The 19500-nt window shown below is 43.8% G+C and overlaps 1 protein-coding gene across 14 annotated transcripts in view; it reads right to left on the bottom strand.

Annotated features, from left to right (window-relative positions):
• The window catches only part of LOC130032902 (protocadherin gamma-C5), a 194854-nt gene that overhangs the window by 113923 nt on the left and 61431 nt on the right, over positions 1 to 19500 (bottom strand). Inside the window, exon 1 of one of the 14 annotated variants that reach the window (XM_056124542.1) lies at positions 14477 to 16975. The exons of 11 other annotated variants lie outside the window; for them this stretch is intronic. In XM_056124542.1, coding sequence (XP_055980517.1) covers positions 14477 to 16939 — 2463 coding nt within the window. In that variant the 5' untranslated portion in view covers positions 16940 to 16975. Of the gene's footprint in view, positions 1 to 1266; positions 3769 to 9008; positions 11625 to 14476; positions 16976 to 19500 lie in introns of those variants that run through there. 2 more of the 14 variants (XM_056124563.1, XM_056124543.1) reach the window with 2 other exon arrangements.

Here is a 19500-nt window from a genome sequence, read left to right as displayed (position 1 = left end):
TGTGCTCAGGAATCACTCAGATGGGCTCAGGGGATCACATGGGGTGCCAGGGATCGAACCTATATCCTTTGAGCTCAAGGCAAGTACCTATTCGCTTAACTGTTTCTCTGGTTCCTAAACAATTCTGTTAGGACTCTTTATCTTCAGTATTCCTTGTTATAACATTTTGATACAACTAACCACTAATGTGTCATCAGATGAGTAGAAAAGACTATAAATTATTTCTTAGAGTAAATAATTTCTAGTTCTGGAGAGATAGTACAGCTTTAAGGTATCTGCATTGCATGTAGCTGACTCAGGTTCATTTCCCAGCACCCCATATTGTCTCCCAAGCACCATCAGCAGTGATCTCTGAGTGCAGAACCAAGAATATGCCCTGAGTGCAGCTGGATGTGACCCCAAACCCAAAACAAATAACATAAATAAATAATAAAATCTATTTTTATATCCAAAACCATTAAAAATTGTAAGATAGCTTTTACTCTACGGCACTATAGGCTTTAAATTCAGAAATATTAATAAATTTCCCTCAGTTTAAGTATGATTATATAAATTGAAATATATATGCATATGATAACATGCAGTGGGAGATTGTATAACTATTTGAGGGAAGGTAGGACCACACCTGGCAGTGCATAGGTACTCTCAGCTTTTTACTTAGAACAATCGCAGTGATGCTCAGAGGACTATATGCTGCATTGGGGATCGAACAAGGGTCAGTAGCAGGCAAGACAAACTCCTTAACCCCAGTACTATCCCTTCAGACTAGATAAATATTTCATAAATGATGAGTGACAAAAGAAAACTATAGTGAAATATAATAGGTTTTAAAAGATTGAGAATTCATATTTAATCCCTGTGTTTGAGCCTCTGGAAAGCAAGTGAAACAGACTGATAACTGTAGACTATTAGTAGTATTACTACTAAAATAACCCAAAATATACTGGCATAATGTTTGAAATTTTTTAAGAGACCCAGGAAATAACTTAGGCATTAGGGGTGCATACCTTGCATATTCAAAGACTGGAGTCCCAACCCCAGGAACTATCAGAAAATGGCCTAGGAAGCTCATAGACTCACCACAGAGCTATGCCCTAGCAGCAAATGAACCCTGCTGGTCAACTATGATCAGGAGAACACCACTCCCACCATTACTGATTGGAAACTCTTCCACCAAATATTTACAGATCGCTAACTTATGTATTTATTTCAAAATACAAATCTATTCTTCAAAGTCCTCTGAGTAAAGAAAAAAGTATAACTCACCAGCTGACCTGAAGGACCTTCATCCTTACATTCATGAAAGTCTATGGATGCTAACAAGGAATCGTTTTTCTCACAGCTCTCATGGCTGATGAGCGTGTCTGCATAGTTGGGCTGAGGGAAGATCAGGTGACTCTTTCGAGAGTCCGCAGTCAGTGACACCTCATGCGAGTAGGTCTGCAGGAAAGCCTGTACTCCCTCCACCCCCAGGAAGTTGGAAGCTGGAAGGCCTACAAATCCAACATCTGAAGCCTGGAGTAGACTTGATTTTCTACAGCGCCACAGTCTAAATGTCAGCAGCACGATGACAAAGGCCAGAAAGATGCAAGAGACCACGGCCACCGCCACCACCAGGTAGAGCGTCAGGTCTGAGTCGTCCTGCTGGGTGGGGGCACTGATGCTGCCCAGGTCTGCCAGCACATCAGGGATGCTGTCTGCGATGGCCACGGTGAGTGTGACCGTGGCCGACAGGGGGGGCCGTCCGTGGTCCTGGACCCCCACCACCAGGCTCTGCTTGAGGGCATCTCTGTCCAGCAGGGCACGCGCAGTGCGCACTTCGCCCGTGTGCAGCCCCACAGCGAACAGCCCTGGCTCGCTGGCCTTGAGCAGGCGGTAGGACAGCCAGGCGTTCTGGCCTGAGTCTCTGTCCACTGCCACCACCTTGGTCACCAGGTAGCCTGGCTCTGCGGAGCGAGGGGCCAGCTCCACTCCAGTGGAATCATCCATGGGGAGCGTGGGGTACAGGATCTCAGGAGCATTGTCATTCTGGTCCAGCACAAATATGCTCAGAGACACATTGCTGCTGAGTGGAGGGTCCCCGTTGTCGCTGGCTGTCACCCGGAGCTGCAGCTCTCTGATCTCTTCATAGTCGAAAGAGTTGAGCGCATACAAGACACCAGTATCCGAGTTGATGGAGACATAGGAAGAGAGAGGTGCCCCCATGAGGGTGTCTTCAGTCAAAGAATAAGTGACCTGGGCATTTCTGTCACTGTCGGGATCATGGGCGGTCACAGAGAAGATGGAGGCACCTCTGGGATTGTTCTCTGGGATATAGGACGAGTAGGAGGCCTGAGTAAAAGTGGGTGGGTTATCGTTGGTATCTGCCACATGCAGGGTGATAGATGTTTCAGTAGACAGTGGTGGAGTACCTAGATCCGAGGCCATCACTGTGATGTTGTAGACGGAGAATTTTTCTCGGTCCAAATACTTTCGTGTCACCAGCCTATAATAATTATCTATTGATTTTTCTAATTGAAAAGGTAAATTGTCACTTATGGAACAGACAACTTGCCCATTCTTCCCAGAGTCTAGGTCATGCACATTCAAGAAAGCAATTACTGTCCCAGGAAGAGTATTTTCCAAGACTGGGCTAAACACAGATGTAATGATGATTTCAGGTTCATTGTCATTCACATCTTCCACAGAAATGAGCACTTTAGTCCGCCCCAAAAGTGCACCCACATCTTCTGCTTGTATTTCTATTTCATAAAAAGCACATTCTTCATAATCCAAGTTCTTTTCTGTTGATATCTCCCCAGTATGTTCATTTAGTTGAAACAGTGTTGCTTGTTTTTCATTAATTTTCAAAAACTTATACGTCACTACTCCATTAGTTCCTCCATCCAGGTCAGTAGCTCTTACAGTAAGCAGCCTGGTCCCCGGGGACACGCTCTCTGGAACTTTCACTCGATAAATTGGTTGAGCAAAAACTGGAGCATTGTCGTTGGTGTCCAGCACGGTCACCTGGATGTGCAGTGTGCTGGAACGACGTGGCTCTCCTCCATCAGAGGCGATGAGAACCAGGTGGTGAGCAGCCTCTTCCTCGCGGTCCAGGGCGCGCTCCAGCACCAGCTCTGGGTTCTGAGTTCCATCGTCTCTGGTCTGCACATCCAGGGAGAAGTGGTTGTTGGGGCTGAGTTGGTAGCTCTGGAGGGAATTCACGCCCACATCCGGGTCGACCGCCTCTGGGAGAGGATATCTTGTGCCTGGGGCAGCAATTTCATTAATTTTCACTTCCAGATTTTCGGCTTGAAATTTTGGGGCATTGTCATTCACATCAGTTACTTCGATTTCTATTCCATAAAGTTGCACTCGCTCCTCAACCAGGACTTTAAAGTCAATCAGACAAGGCTCGCTCTGGGGGCAGAGCTCCTCCCTGTCTATCCTGCCCGCGGTGACCAGGCTGCCGGTTCTCGGATTGAGAGCAAAGAGCTGCGTCCTACCTCTGGAGACGATGCGGACTCCATGCTTCTCCAGGTCCTGTGACTCCAGCCCCAGGTCTTTGGAGATATTCCCCACAAAGGATCCTTTGTCGCTTTCTTCAGGCACGGAATAGTGCATCTGTCCCCTCCCGAGCTCCCACAGAGTGCCCAGGAGCGCGCACAGCAGGACCGCGTCTCTGCGCCCTCGGTAAGAATTTGGGCTGGCCATTGTTCTTTCGCAACGGTATCTTCTCAAAATTTTCATTAGGGAAATATATCTTTACCTTTTGGCTGCATCTGTGGAGACAGTCTTACGGAACACAAGTGCGGCTCCCAGTTTAGGGATGGAATGTCACTGCATCCTGCGTTGGCTTGTGAGATCTGCGGGTGTTTGCTCAGAGCTGATGTGAGTATCGGGATGGTGTTTGATTACATTTTCTCCAAGTAGATAAACAGCGCCGCTTAGAGTCCCAAGCTGTTACTGCACCCATTTATGCTCCTAAATAGCCCTACTCCTTTTAAAAAACTTTGTTTTACATTTAATTTGTTACTCAACCATATTTCAAAAATATCCATAGAGGCTGGAAAATTTATTCCTGAAATATTTTAACCAATGATTCAAGGTATTTGTTTATAACAAACAAGAAATCAGAGTTATATGAAGTATGTTAAGAGATTCACCTTGAATTCAGCTAACCCAATTTATTATGTTCTCAACACCACATACGACCCGCTGAACACCTCCAGGAGTGACTTCCTAGCAACAAGCCAGGAATAGTTCCTGAGCACCCGATTTGACCCAAACCTTCCATATGATAAAATAATATAAGCAACAAAAATTATTGCCAAAAATTGTAGGTTGAAGTATGGCTAAAGCCTCCTAAGTATTATTAAATGACCATATTTGAGTTATTTAATTATTCAAATTTCTTCATTACACTGCCACTTAAATATTTTATTTAATATGTGCCCAAATCTTTATTATAACTCTCCTAAACAAGTCCATGCTCTATAGATTTTAAAAACTATTTAAGAACTATAGTTGCTACTGAAATTAATTTTTAAAGTAACTTGTTGGAAATTACTGATTGGAAGTTGTTTTAAACTAACCATTAGAGTAGTTTTCCTTAGAAGTGTTGCCTTTTAATTTAATGATTAATTTTAAGTGCTATTTTAATAATGTTTTCTAATCTTGTGATTTTTCCCATATAACATAAGTTTAACCAGAGATAATATAGTTTTGATATTTTTGCTTATTCATATTTTTCTATTTTAATTGAAAAATATTTGTAAGCTATAAATTAGTATACAATGAAAAATAAATCTCCATCCAATTCTTCCACCAATGAGAAATGATTACACTTTAGGCTGACTTGAATTTAACTTCTTCAGAGAGGACATATATTCTAAAGTTAATTTCACCTTAGGCAGAATTTTGGTCAAAAGAACCACAAAAAGATAAGCAATTCTTAATGATTACTGGAGTCGGAAATAGCTTATAAAAATAACTATTCTCTTCAGCATTTTATTAAAGAACTCTGAACTGAAGCAGTTGCTGAGGGAGATAAAGCAAAAGATTGATGCAATGTACTATCTTCAACTATATATCATCTGACAGTGTACTATCATCCACTTGTGTGCCCAAGAAATCAGTAATTTTGCATAAAATTTTAATAATTAAGACTTTATTATTTTCAGAAGGTATTGAAATGATTATAGAAGATATTAGCTTAGGGTTGCAAAACATATAATTCAGCAATTTTACACCAGAGCAGGAGAGGTTGTTAAAAATGATAGAGCATATGCCTAACTTGTCTGGGACCCTGAGTTCAGTCCCCAATATTGACTATTCCTGAGAAAGTTGGATATATCCCTGGTGTCTCCCAAGCACCACTGGGTTGAAGGATTAAATTATCAGACCCATGCTACCAGCTGAGCATGGCTAGGCCCGAAAGGCTCCCTTAAAGTTCATCAAGGAAAGCCCCTATAAAAATGAGCCAGTTATGTGAGTGAAAGGACAAGAGCATGAAATATAGTCTTTACCTCGATGATGGTACCCTATGAATGATATTCAATAGAGATTATTTTTGTAAAACCTATGCTCCAAGTTCAAAGAACATTGTTTTACCTTCTGGAAGAATGATGGACCAAATACTAAGTAAAACGATGTTACAGACAGATGCACATAGTACACTGCAAACAATTTTCATCTCTATGAAAATCTAAGTTAAGGTCTAAAGATGCCTAATTCCAGAAATTTTCTAAAAAAAGGAAAAAATGAATATAAGAAACAAGATGTAAGACTAGTGTGAAAAGCACAGTAGTGAAGACAGTTCATGGAAATGTGAGATTACTACAACTTTGGTGATGGGTGTGCTGAAACTTATACACATATGAAGGGGTGAAAAAATATTCCTGCCATTTTAGAGTACTTTAAATGAATGATAAATTAATTAAATTTGACTTTGAAATGACTATAAAGAAGACCACACCTTCTACAAGATTATTGTCGGTGATTTTAATGCCAAGACAGGACAAAGAAGATCAGCTGATGAACTCCACATTGGGACCCATGGCCTAAAATGGAACGAACAGGGTGACAGATTGTCTGAGTTCATCATGTCAACCAAGACCATCCACGGTAACTCACAGTTCCAAAAGGCTGAATCTAAACGTTGGACATGGGAGTCTCCCAGTGGATGGTTCCACAATGAAATAGACCACATCACATTCAATCAGCGGTTTTGCCTAACCAATGTTACTGTTGTCCCCAAATTCCAAACGGGATCGAACCACCGTCTCCTTCATGCAAAATTCTACCTCACAGAATGGGGAGAAAGGAATGCAAAGTTTAAGAAGAGAACTCCCAGAACGACCACCAACTGGGAGCTCTTTGGTTCTGTTGCGGTAACATGGGAAGATGCTGTCATTGACAACATTGATGAGGAATACGATCAAATGATTCAGCACCTCCACGATTGTGTGAGGAATGCCAAGAGAGAGATAACTACAAAAAAAGCCTTTCTTCAAACACTCTTGAACTTATTTGCCAACGTGGCTTGGCACATGCCTCAGGCAACCGCAAGCAACATCTGAGCTGGCAGTGCAGAGAAGCGATCAAGGATGACCTCAAAGACAGGAGAGCAGCAGTGCTGGTAGATGCGGCAGAAGCCGGGAAAAGCATTCGTAATGCCTGCCTGTCCTTTACCAACTACAAGACCAAGATGACTGCCATCCGACATCCTGATGGATCTATCACATATTCCAGAAGGGCAATGGAGAAGATTATTCATGACTTCTACTCAGATCTCTTTAATAGTCACGTCCACTTGCCCACATACCAAATTCCGCAGGATGGATATGTTATTCCCAATGTTCTCCCTTCTGAAATCCAACATGCATCTCGTCGGTAAAGAAACAAAGAGCACCTGGCCCAGACAAGGTCAGACCTGAACACCTGAAGAACTTACCGTGAGTACTCATCAATACACTGGCTCAGCTCTTCACACGCTACCTGTCTGAATGCAAGGTTCCATTCCAATGGAAAATCAGCAGGACTGTACTACTATACAAGAAGGGAGACATCCACGACATTGGCAACTATCGCCCAATCTGCCTATTGTCTGTCATCTACAAACTGTTCACTCAAGTCATCCTGAATAGGATTGGCAGAACTCTAGATGAAGGACAACCACGTGAACAAGTTGGGTTCCGAAAAGGATTCAGCACCATCGACCATATCCACACAATAACCAAGCTCATTGAGGTTTCTCAAGAGTTCAAGATGCCTCTCTGTCTAATGTTCATTGATTTAAAGAAGGCCTTTGATTCTGTTGAGACGGAAGTTGTCATTGAAGTCCTAGCCAATCAGGGCGTACAAACTCAATACATCAGGATCCTCCATGAGCTCTATTACGTATTCACTACCAGGATCTCACCATTCTACAAAGAAGTAATCATCCATGTCAAGAGAGGGATTCAGCAGGGTGATACCATTTCACCAAAACTCTTCAGTGCCACCCTCAAGAACATCATGCAACGACTGGAATGGGAAGGAATGGGAGTGAAGATAGATGATCGGCAACTACACCATCTCTGTTTTGCTGATGACATCATTCTAATAACACCAAACATTAGCCAAGTGGCACAAATGCTGGCCGACTTCGACCGTGAGTGTGGAAAGGTCGGATTACAACTGAATCTCACGAAGACAATGTTCATGAGAAACAGTCTTGTTCCGGATGTTCCATTCGCTGTCAACGGAACCACCATCTCCGAATGCAACAGTTATATATACCCAGGTCGAGAAATCAACATGATGAATGACCTGGCACCTGAGTTATGCAGGAGGAAGAGAGCGACTTGGAATGCCTTCAAGAGCATTGAAGAAATAACTAAGAGGATAAATAACCTCCAGCTCCGAGCACATCTCTTCGATTCCACTGTTCTTTCTGCATTAACATATGCCTCAGAGACCTGGGTCCTACGAAAACAGGATGAGAACGCTATTCGGGTCTCTCAAAGAGGAATCGAAAGAACTATGCTTGGAATATCACGCTTCACTCAAATGAGAGATAGAATCCGGAGTTCTGATCTTCGTCAACGCTCAAGAATCAGGGACGCTGTCTCATTTGCCAAGACATCAAAAATCAGATGGGCTGGACATGTAATGAGGTTTACAGACAACCGCTGGACTAGAGCCATTACTGATTGGATTCCATGGGACATCAAAAGATCGCATGGACGCCCACCTACAAGATGGTCAGACTTCTTCATCAAGACCCTGAATGATCAGTTTGAGGCTCTGCATACTCCTAGAATGAGCAGGTGCTATTGGGCTATGCTAGCGCGCAACAGGGATGAATGGAGACGTTATTGGCACCCGCTCGAGTAAATCGATGAGTAATGGGGTAGCAAGTGATCACGTGATCAAGTGACTTTAAAATAAATCAATCAAGGGCCCAAAGAGGTAGTACAGAGAGTAGGGCATTTGTCTTGCATAAGGTCAAACTGGGTTTCATCCCTAGCAGTCCATATATTCCCCAGAGCACCACCAGGAGTCGTCCGTGAGCACAGGTCCAGAATAAACCCTGAGCATCACAGAGTGTGCCCCGCCCCCAAATTTTAAGGAATGAGAAAAATATAATCTGAGAAAAATCCCTAACTTTACCCTGAATTTTTTGTTTCATATATTAAAGTGATTTCTTGCTTTAATGGCATGTTCAACTTGAAAATAATTCGTCATATATGAAGTAACAGAAAATATTCAAGAAGAAATATCATTACTTTTTAATAGAGAGCCCATGAAATTGACTGCTTCCATTTGTAAACAAAACCACCCCTTTAATGATTGTAAATCTGATCCTGGAAAGATACCCCTAAAGACACTACAAAACTCATTCTAAAATCTCTTCTGAGGAATAGTATGGCGGCCTAACTGGACATAATATTCTTAAGGCGATTGAATTTAAAATTGTGCATATTCCAGTGAATGTAAAAACAAGGAACACCATAAGAAATGGATTACACAGAAAGAAAACTCACCTGTTGGGAGGTTGACTCACTGGACTCACAAAGTGGAAATAAGTTCCCAGATAAATCACCACAAAGCATATCTTGTCCCGAACGCAACTGCTCATTACATTCCAAAAGATTAAACTCTGTCTTTGCAGTATGGGAAACGCACATGTTGTAGGAATAAGGCAAAGTCCCTTCCTCATATTTGGGGAGGACTCCGGGTCCAGACTTGGAGCAGACACCAGTATTAAAGCAACTCCAGACTGAAGAGCTGGAGGAGCGCCTCAAGCTCAGGGCGACCGCAAGAATCACTGCGAGGAGGAAGAGCACTGATATGAGAACCAAAGCTACCACCAGGTAAAACTGCAGCTCTGCCTGAGGGTCAGAAGGCTCAGGACGGTCACTAAGATTAGGGAGCGCCTCTTGCAAGCTGTCTGCAAAGACCAGGTGCAGAGTAGCAGTGGCAGACAGGGGAGGATGACCCCCATCGCGCACCGCCACCAGCAGGCGCTGACGCGCCGCGTCCCTGTCGCCCAGGGCGCGAGCAGTGCGCACCTCCCCCGTGCGCAGCCCCAGGCTGAAGAGTCCGGGCTCGCTGGCCTGCAGCACGTGGTACGACAGCCAGGCGTTGTGTCCCGAGTCTGCGTCCACCGCCACCACCTTGGTGACCAGGTAGCCGGGCTGCGCGGCGCGCGGCACCGTGTCGAAGAGCGCCGCGCCGTCGGGCCCCAGCGCGGGGTACAGCACCCGCGGCGCGTTGTCGTTGCGGTCGCCCACCAGCACGCGCAGGCTCACGTTGGCGCTGAGCGCGGGCGCGCCCTGGTCGCGGGCCTGCAGCGTCAGCTCGAAGGCGCGCAGCTGCTCGTGGTCGAAGGCGCGCTGCGCGAACACCACGCCGCTGTGCGCGCTCACAGACACGTAGGACGCCAGCTCGCGTGGCGCCAGGTCGCTGGCCACGATGGCGTAGGACACTTGGCCGTTAGCGCCCAGGTCGGGATCGGAAGCGCTGACCTGGGCGATGGAGGCGCCCGGAGGGTTGTTCTCGTCCACATGGACCACGTAGGATGCCTGCTGGAAAACCGGAGCGTTGTCGTTCACATCGCCAATGTGTAGGGTGATATTGGAGGTGGAGGTGAGTGGAGGCTGGCCCCTGTCGGTGGCAGTAATGATAAGGTGGTACTCTGGAGTCTGCTCACGATCTAAAACTCCATCTGTCACTATTTTGTATGTGCTTTTTGAAGACGAGAGTATTTGAAAAGGAACACCATCCTCTAATTTACAAATGACTTCTCCATTGTGTCCAGAATCCCTGTCTCGAATTTTGAGCAGGGCAATGTGTGTTCCCACTTTGGTGTCTTCCATTACAATACCCGGGAGAGATTGAAATATTACTTCCGGGACATTGTCATTTATATCCAGAACATCTATCTCCAAGGTACATTGGGCAATGAGTCCTCCACCATCCTTTGCTTCCAAAACTAAGGAATAGCTTTTGACTTCCTCAAAATCTAATGAATTTAGAATTGTAATTTCCCCGGTATTAGAATTTAGGTCAAACTGGGTAATCTGGCCTGGTTCGCTGAAGGAGAAAGTGATTTCGGCATTGACACCCTCATCCTGGTCGGTGGCTGTCACCCTAAGCACACTGGTACCTGGTAGGACGTTTTCCGGAATGCTCATCCTGTACAGGTCTTGGCTGAAGACTGGAGGATTGTCATTAGCATCAGTCACCAGTACCTGTATTTGTGCGGTGCTGCTCAGAGGTGGGTCCCCACCGTCCAAGGCAGTTAAGATGAAGTAGTAGGATTTTTGCTCTTCACGATCTAAAGGTGTCTTCAGTACCAGCTCAGGGTATTTACTACCATCCAATTTCTCCTTATTCAGTAGCGAGAAATGATCGTTGGGACTGAGCTGGTAAGTTTGGAGGGAGTTAGTACCAATATCTGCATCATGGGCAGATCCTAAAATAAAACGTGCACCAGACTTTGTGGACTCACTTATTTGCAGGTCAAAGGTACTGTGCGTGAATTTGGGGGCGTGGTCATTTATATCCTCGATCTCCACGTTCACGTGATGAAAACTCAGTGGGTTTTCGGCCACCGCCTCAAATTCCAGGGCGCAAACGGGCTTCTTCCCGCACACTTGCTCGCGGTCCAGCCTGCTGCTCACCAGGAGCTCTCCGCTCTCCGCGCTCACCGAGAAGTAAGGCTTCTCGGAACTCACGCGCAGCTTGCGGGTTGGCAACTCGTGCACCCCGAGCCCCAGGTCTTTGGCGAGGTGCCCCACCACCGAGCCTTCGGGCATTTCCTCGGGGATCGTGTAGCGGATCTGCTGGGCGAGCGCCGGTCGCAACAAAGCCAGAAGGAAGAGAAAGAGCCCTGGCCGCGCCTCAGCCCGGAGTGTCTGCCCGGTGCCGCTCCCCATCCCGCTAGCTCCCCTCAGCTCGCTCACCAGCGCGCTCGCCGCCTTACAGACGGTCCCTGCGGCGGATGTCCGGGGCTCCCACGACGCTTTCTGTCCTGCGTGGGGTCCGGGTTTCTTCTTGTCCGGCGGAGGAAGCGGTGGGAAGGTTGGCGCTCGCGAGTCTCAGATGGGGAAGGTGCTCTGCGGCTGCGCGAGGAGCTCGCGGGCTCCAGGCTCCGCACTTTGGCCAACAGCGGCGCCCAGAGTCCGCACTGGGAAATAGCAGCCTCTGCTGCTTTGGTTTAACCAGCCACAGTAACTCCTCTTGGCCTAAGCCAACAAATAATGTCTTTCATGTTACTATGCTTAATACATTATAAAGCTTCCATATATTTTCTCTTGTTTCAGTTAACATTACTACCACGCTGAGTGTTTATATGCCTACGTATTTTGTTCCATCATTTCACCATTCAACATACACTAAACTCTTCCCTTCTGCTAAGTACTTGGCTGTCTGGTGATGTAACCATGAAAACACATAGAATTAAATCTGAAAATTTATCATCTACTGATTCCACAAATTCATTTCTCTATAAATTATGATCACGGAAGCAGTATGAAGCTGTTTGATTCATTTCCAATGTCTCCCACTCCACCAACATTCAACATAATCGAATGATAATTTATGTCACAGAAAAGGGCACTCAATAGAGTTAAAAAATGATTGCATTTAGTTTTCAACTTTGTGCCAATCCTCAAGTATCTCCTCTTCTGAAAACATCATTTTCTAGTTTTTAAATTAAGTTTTATATTTGCACCTAATGTTTCATTAATATTATTTTACTCTACCATATTTTTCATATCTCAGAAAGAATTAGAATGAATGTTATCCTCAATTTAGTACATAAATTTCTGAAAATTTCTGGGGAAATGTAGATATGATCATTAGAAAATCACAGAGAGATATTCCAGTAGACTCTATAACTTTCTTATACCTATTTTATACAGATAAAAATAATTTTGAAAATAGAGGGATTAAGCTATTATGTTTATTTACATGATTACCGATATCTAGTCTATTTTCTTAACTTCTTATTTTCTGTACAATAGGTCAAACATAATTTGAGCAAGATAAGGAAATTTTTATATTAGCAATTTCCCACATACTTTATTTTATTCCTGCTTTGTTTAGAAATATCAGACAGTGCTCAGTGGCTATTTTGTGCTCCTAGCAGTGCTCAGGGGAAAAGCAGTTGCTTGGGATTAAATCCTGGAGCTTCACAGGGCAAATAAAACCACATTCCAACCTCCTGGAATCCTTTGAATTATCTCCCCAACCTCACATATTTCTTTTATAAAGTATCAATAATGTAATTATCCCAAAATAACTGTGCACCCAAACACTGCAAAATTTTTAAGTTAACTCACCACATTTACAAAATATTTGTAAACTCTCCAAAATACATCAGGCTGTGCTCAGAGCTCTAGCTTTTGTAAGAAGCGAAGCTTTTGGAAATTTTCTCAAACCACTTTACTGAGCCCTCTATCTTCGTCAATACATCAAAACGTTTATAATTTTTGTTTGTTTTTGGACCAAACCCAACTATACTCAGAGCTTACTGCTGGCGGGCTCAGGGGACCACATGGGGTTCCAGGGATAGAACCTAGATCCTCTGAGTTCAAGGCAAGTACCCTAGTCACGTAACTGTCTCTCTAGCTCCTAAACAATTCTGTTAGGACTCTTGTCTTCTGCATTCCTTGTAATAACATTTTGATAAAACTAACCATTAACGTGTCATCAGATGAGTAGAAAAGACTATAAATTATTTTTTAGAGTAAATAATTTCTAGTACTGGAGAGATAGTACAGCTTTAAGTACTGCCTTGCATGTAGCTGTCCCAGGTCATTTCCCAGCACCTAGTGTGGTCTCCCAAGCACCAACAGTAGCGATCTCTTAGTGCAGAACCAGGAATATGCCCTGACTGCAGCTGGGTGTGGCCCTAAACCCAAAACAAATACAAAAAAAATAAAATCTATTTTTAGATCCAAAACCCTTAAAAATTATAAGATAGCTTTTCCTCCAAGGAACTATGGGGTATAGATTTAGAAATGTTAATAAATTTCCCTTAGTTTAGATATGGTTATATAAATTGGAATATATATATATATATATGCATAAGATATCATGCTATGTGAGACTGTATAACTATTTTGGGGGAAGGTAGGACTACACCTGGCAGTGCATAGGCTACTCTCCGATTTTTACTTAGAACACTACCAGCAAAGCTTAGGGGACTATATTGTTTCTGGGGATCAAACTGGGGTCAGTAGCAGGCAAGATAAACTCCTTAACCCCTGTACTATCCCTCCAGCCTAGATGACTATTTCATAAATGATGAGTGAAAAATGAAAACTATAGTGAAATATGGTAGGTTTTAAAAGATTGAGAATTCACATTAAATCCCTATGTCTGAGCTTCTGGAAAGCAAGTGAAACGAACTATGATGATTAGAGCCCACTAATACTATACTACTAAAATAGCCCAATATATACTGGTACAACATTTAAAACATTTTTTGGGGGGGTCACACCCGGCGTTGCACGGAGGTTACTCCTGGCTCATGCACTAGGAATTACTCCTGGCGATGCTGGGGGTGGGGAGAGGCCATAAGGGATGCTGGGTGTCTAACCCAGTCGGCTGCTTGCAAGGCAAATGCTCTACCTACTGCTATGACTCCAGATCCAACTTTTGAAAATTTTTAAGGGAGCCAGGAAATACCTTAGGAGTTGGAAGTGCATGACTTGCATATTCAAAAACTGGAGTCCAACCAATAGTGCATGGCCCTGACCCCAAGAACCATGAGAAAATGTCCTGGGTAGATCCTACACTCCCCACGGAGCTACGCCCTAGCAGCAAATGAACCCTGCTGGTCAACTATGACCAGGAGAACATCACCCGCACCATTACTGACTCGAAACTCCTCCACCAAAAATTCAGACCCATATATATATATATATATATATATATATATATATATATATACACAAATTTATTCTACAAAGGCTTCTGAGTAAAAAAATGTTTAACTCACCTGCTGAACTGAAGGACCTTCATCCTTACATTCATGAAAGTCTATGGATGCTAACAAGGAATCGTTTTTCTCACAGCTCTCATGGCTGATGAGCGTGTCTGCATAGTTGGGCTGAGGGAAGATCAGGTGACTCTTTCGAGAGTCCGCAGTCAGTGACACCTCATGCGAGTAGGTCTGCAGGAAAGCCTGTACTCCCTCCACCCCCAGGAAGTTGGAAGCTGGAAGGCCTACAAATCCAACATCTGAAGCCTGGAGTAGACTTGATTTTCTACAGCGCCACAGTCTAAATGTCAGCAGCACGATGACAAAGGCCAGAAAGATGCAAGAGACCACGGCCACCGCCACCACCAGGTAGAGCGTCAGGTCTGAGTCGTCCTGCTGGGTGGGGGCACTGATGCTGCCCAGGTCTGCCAGCACATCAGGGATGCTGTCTGCGATGGCCACGGTGAGTGTGACCGTGGCCGACAGGGGGGGCCGTCCGTGGTCCTGGACCCCCACCACCAGGCTCTGCTTGAGGGCATCTCTGTCCAGCAGGGCACGCGCAGTGCGCACTTCGCCCGTGTGCAGCCCCACAGCGAACAGCCCTGGCTCGCTGGCCTTGAGCAGGCGGTAGGACAGCCAGGCGTTCTGGCCTGAGTCTCTGTCCACTGCCACCACCTTGGTCACCAGGTAGCCTGGCTCTGCGGAGCGAGGGGCCAGCTCCACTCCAGTGGAATCATCCATGGGGAGCGTGGGGTACAGGATCTCAGGAGCATTGTCATTCTGGTCCAGCACAAATATGCTCAGAGACACATTGCTGCTGAGTGGAGGGTCCCCGTTGTCGCTGGCTGTCACCCGGAGCTGCAGCTCTCTGATCTCTTCATAGTCGAAAGAGTTGAGCGCATACAAGACACCAGTATCCGAGTTGATGGAGACATAGGAAGAGAGAGGTGCCCCCATGAGGGTGTCTTCAGTCAAAGAATAAGTGACCTGGGCATTTCTGTCACTGTCGGGATCATGGGCGGTCACAGAGAAGATGGAGGCACCTCTGGGATTGTTCTCTGGGATATAGGACGAGTAGGAGGCCTGAGTAAAAGTGGGTGGGTTATCGTTGGTATCTGCCACATGCAGGGTGATAGATGTTTCAGTAGACAGTGGTGGAGTACCTAGATCCGAGGCCATCACTGTGATGTTGTAGACGGAGAATTTTTCTCGGTCCAAATACTTTCGTGTCACCAGCCTATAATAATTATCTATTGATTTTTCTAATTGAAAAGGTAAATTGTCACTTATGGAACAGACAACTTGCCCATTCTTCCCAGAGTCTAGGTCATGCACATTCAAGAAAGCAATTACTGTCCCAGGAAGAGTATTTTCCAAGACTGGGCTAAACACAGATGTAATGATGATTTCAGGTTCATTGTCATTCACATCTTCCACAGAAATGAGCACTTTAGTCTGCACCTTCGAACCCCCACCATCTTCAGCTTGTATTTCCATTTCATAAAAAGCACATTCTTCATAATCCAAGTTCTTTTCTATTGATATCTCCCCAGTATGTTCATTCAGCTGGAACAAGGGTGATTGCTTTTCACTAATTTTCCAGAATTTGTAGGTCACTTGTCCATTGGTCCCCTCATCCAGGTCAGTAGCTCTTACAGTAAGCAGCCTGGTCCCCGGGGACACGCTCTCTGGAACTTTCACTCGATAAATTGGTTGAGCAAAAACTGGAGCATTGTCGTTGGTGTCCAGCACGGTCACCTGGATGTGCAGTGTGCTGGAACGACGTGGCTCTCCTCCATCAGAGGCGATGAGAACCAGGTGGTGAGCAGCCTCTTCCTCGCGGTCCAGGGCGCGCTCCAGCACCAGCTCTGGGTTCTGAGTTCCATCGTCTCTGGTCTGCACATCCAGGGAGAAGTGGTTGTTGGGGCTGAGTTGGTAGCTCTGGAGGGAATTCACGCCCACATCCGGGTCGACCGCCTCTGGGAGAGGATATCTTGTGCCTGGGGCAGCAATTTCATTAATTTTCACTTCCAGATTTTCGGCTTGAAATTTTGGGGCATTGTCATTCACATCAGTTACTTCGATTTCTATTCCATAAAGTTGCACTCGCTCCTCAACCAGGACTTTAAAGTCAATCAGACAAGGCTCGCTTTGGGCGCAGAGCTCCTCCCTGTCTATCCTGCCCGCGGTGACCAGGCTGCCGGTTCGGGGGTTGAGAGTAAAGAGCTGCGTCCTACCTCTGGAGACGATGCGGACTCCATGCTTCTCCAGGTTCTGTGACTCCAGCCCGAGGTCTTTGGAGATATTCCCCACAAAAGATCCTTTGTCGCTTTCTTCAGGCACGGAATAGCGCATCTGTCCTCTCCCGATCTCCCACAGAGTGCCCAGGAGCGCGCACAGCAGGACCGCGTCTCTGCGTCCTCGGTAAGAATTTGGGCTAGCCATTGTTCTTTCGCAACGGAATCTTCTCAGAATTTTCATTAGGGAAATATATCTAATTTACCTTTTGGTTGCATATGTGGAGATAGTCTTATGGAATGCAGGTGCTGTTCCCAATTTAGGGATGGAGTGTCACTGCATTCCTGCTCTGGCTTGTGAGGTCTGCGGGTGTTTGCTCAGAGCTGATGTGAGTATCGGGATGGTGTTTGGTTACATTTTCTCCAAGTAGATAAACAGCGCCGCTTAGAGTCCCAAGCAGTTACTGCACCCATTTGTGCTCCTAAATAGCCATACTCCTTTTAAAAAACTTTGTTTTACATTTAATTTGTTATTCAATCATATTTCAAAAATATCAATACAGGTAGTTAAATAATTCCTAAAACATTATAGTATTCAGATCAATGGTAAATGAGATTTGTTTAAACAAACAAGAAGCCAGAGATATAGCATAATGTTAAGACACTTGCCTTGCATTCAGCTAACCCTATTTAGGTCCCCAGCATCACATATGATCCCCTGAGCACCACTAGGAGTGACCTCCTAGCACCAGGCCAGAAGTAATCCCTGAGTACCCATTTGACCCAACCCTTCCAAATAATAAAATAAGCAACAAAATTTATTGTCAAAAATTCTAGATTAAAGTATGACTAAAACCTTCCAAATGTTATTAAATGACCATATTTATGAGTTTTTACATATTCAAATTTCTAGATTACACCTTCCACTTAAATATTTTAATATGCAATCAAATCGTAATTATAACTCTCCTTAAAAATCTATGCTCCATAGATTTTAAGAACTATTTAAGAACTAAAGTTATTACTGAAATTAATTTTTACATTTAAGTAGATATACTGGAGATTACTGCTTAGAAGTTGTTTTATTTGTTTTAAACTAATTATTATAGTAAGTTTTCTTTAGAATTGTTGCCTTTTAATTTAAGGATTAATTTTAAGTGCTATTTTAATAATTCTTTCTAATCTTGTGATTTTGCCAGTATAACTTATAAGTTTAATCAGAGATTATATAGTTTTGCTATTTTTGCTTATTCATATTTTTTGTTTGAATTGAAAACTACAGTTTATAGTTGTAAACTACAAATGAGTATACAATAAAAAGTAAATCTCTATCCAGTTCTTTCACCAATGAGAAATGATTACATTTTAGAACAGTCTTAAATTTAGCTTCTTCAGGGTGGACATGTATGAAAAGTTAATTTAATCTTAGTCAGAACTTTAGTCAAAAGAACCATAAAAAAGACAAGTAATTCTTAAAAATCACTAGAATCAGAAAGGACTAATTAAAAATATTGCTTTCTTCAGCGTTTTATTGAAGAGCTCTGAATTGAAGCAGTTGCTGAGGGAGATGAAGCAAAAAGCTGAAACAATATTCTCTCATTTTCAGCTATATATCATCTGACAGTGTACTATTATCTGCTTCTGTGAACATCAGATCAGTAATTTTGTATAAAAATTTAAGAATTAAAGACTTTAGTATTTCCCAAAAGTAGTGAAATGATATTATTAGAAGATACTAGTTTAGGGTTGTAAAACATGTACTTCAGCAATCTTACACTGGAACAGAAGAGGTTTTTAAAAAAGATAGACCATATGCCTAGCATGTCTGTGACGCTGAGTTCAGTCCATAGTACGGACTACCATGGAGAAAGCTAGATATATCCCTGGTGGATCTCAAGCACCACTGGCTTGAAGCATTAAATTATCAGACCCACACCACCAGGTTGACCATGGCTAGGCCTAGGGGAGGGCTCCCTTAAAGTCTATCAAGGAAAGCCCCTAAAAATATTATATGCAGTAGTGTGAGTGAGCAGCGTAACAAAAGAAGAAATAGTCTTTACCTTGATGTGGCATCTTATGAATGACATTCAATAGAGATCATTCTTAAGTGAGATTGAATGAGCTTTGAGTTCAAAGAACTTGTTTTACCTTCTGTAAGAATGATAGATCAAATACTAAGTGAAACGACTTTACAAACAGATACACACATGGTACATTGCAAACAAGTACAATGCATTCATCTTTATGAAAGTCCAAGTTAAGGTATTCAGATGCCTGTAGCGCTGTAGTACTGTCCTGCCTTTGTTCATGGATTTGCTGGAGCGGTCACCAGTAACGTCTCACACCAAATTATGAGACTTGTTGTTACTGTTTTTGGCATATGAAATACGTCACGGGTAACCTGTACAGACGCCTAATTATAGAAATTTTCTAAACAAAGGGAAAATGAATATAAGAAACAAGATGTAAGATTAGTGTGAAAACCACAGTAGTGAAGACAGTTCACGGAAATGTGAGGTTACTACAGCTTTGGTGATGAGTGTGGTGAAGGGTGTGGAGACTTACACACATATGAAGGAGTAAAACTACTCCTACTCCTTCCATTTTAGCGTACCTTAGATGAATTATAAATTAATCAAAATTGACTAAAATAAATCAGTCAAGGAGTGAAAGATGTAGTACAGAGAGAAGGACATTTGTCTTGCATAAGGTCAACCTGGGTTCCATCCCTAGCAGTCCATATAGTCCCCAGAGCACCACCAGGAGTCATCCCTGAATACAGATCCAGAATAAGACTTGAGCACC

This window comes from Sorex fumeus, unplaced genomic scaffold (genome assembly GCF_029834395.1).
Source record: "Sorex fumeus unplaced genomic scaffold, SorFum_2.1 ptg000051l, whole genome shotgun sequence".
NCBI lineage: Eukaryota > Metazoa > Chordata > Mammalia > Eulipotyphla > Soricidae > Sorex > Sorex fumeus.
This window is presented reverse-complemented; position numbering and strand designations above follow the sequence as displayed.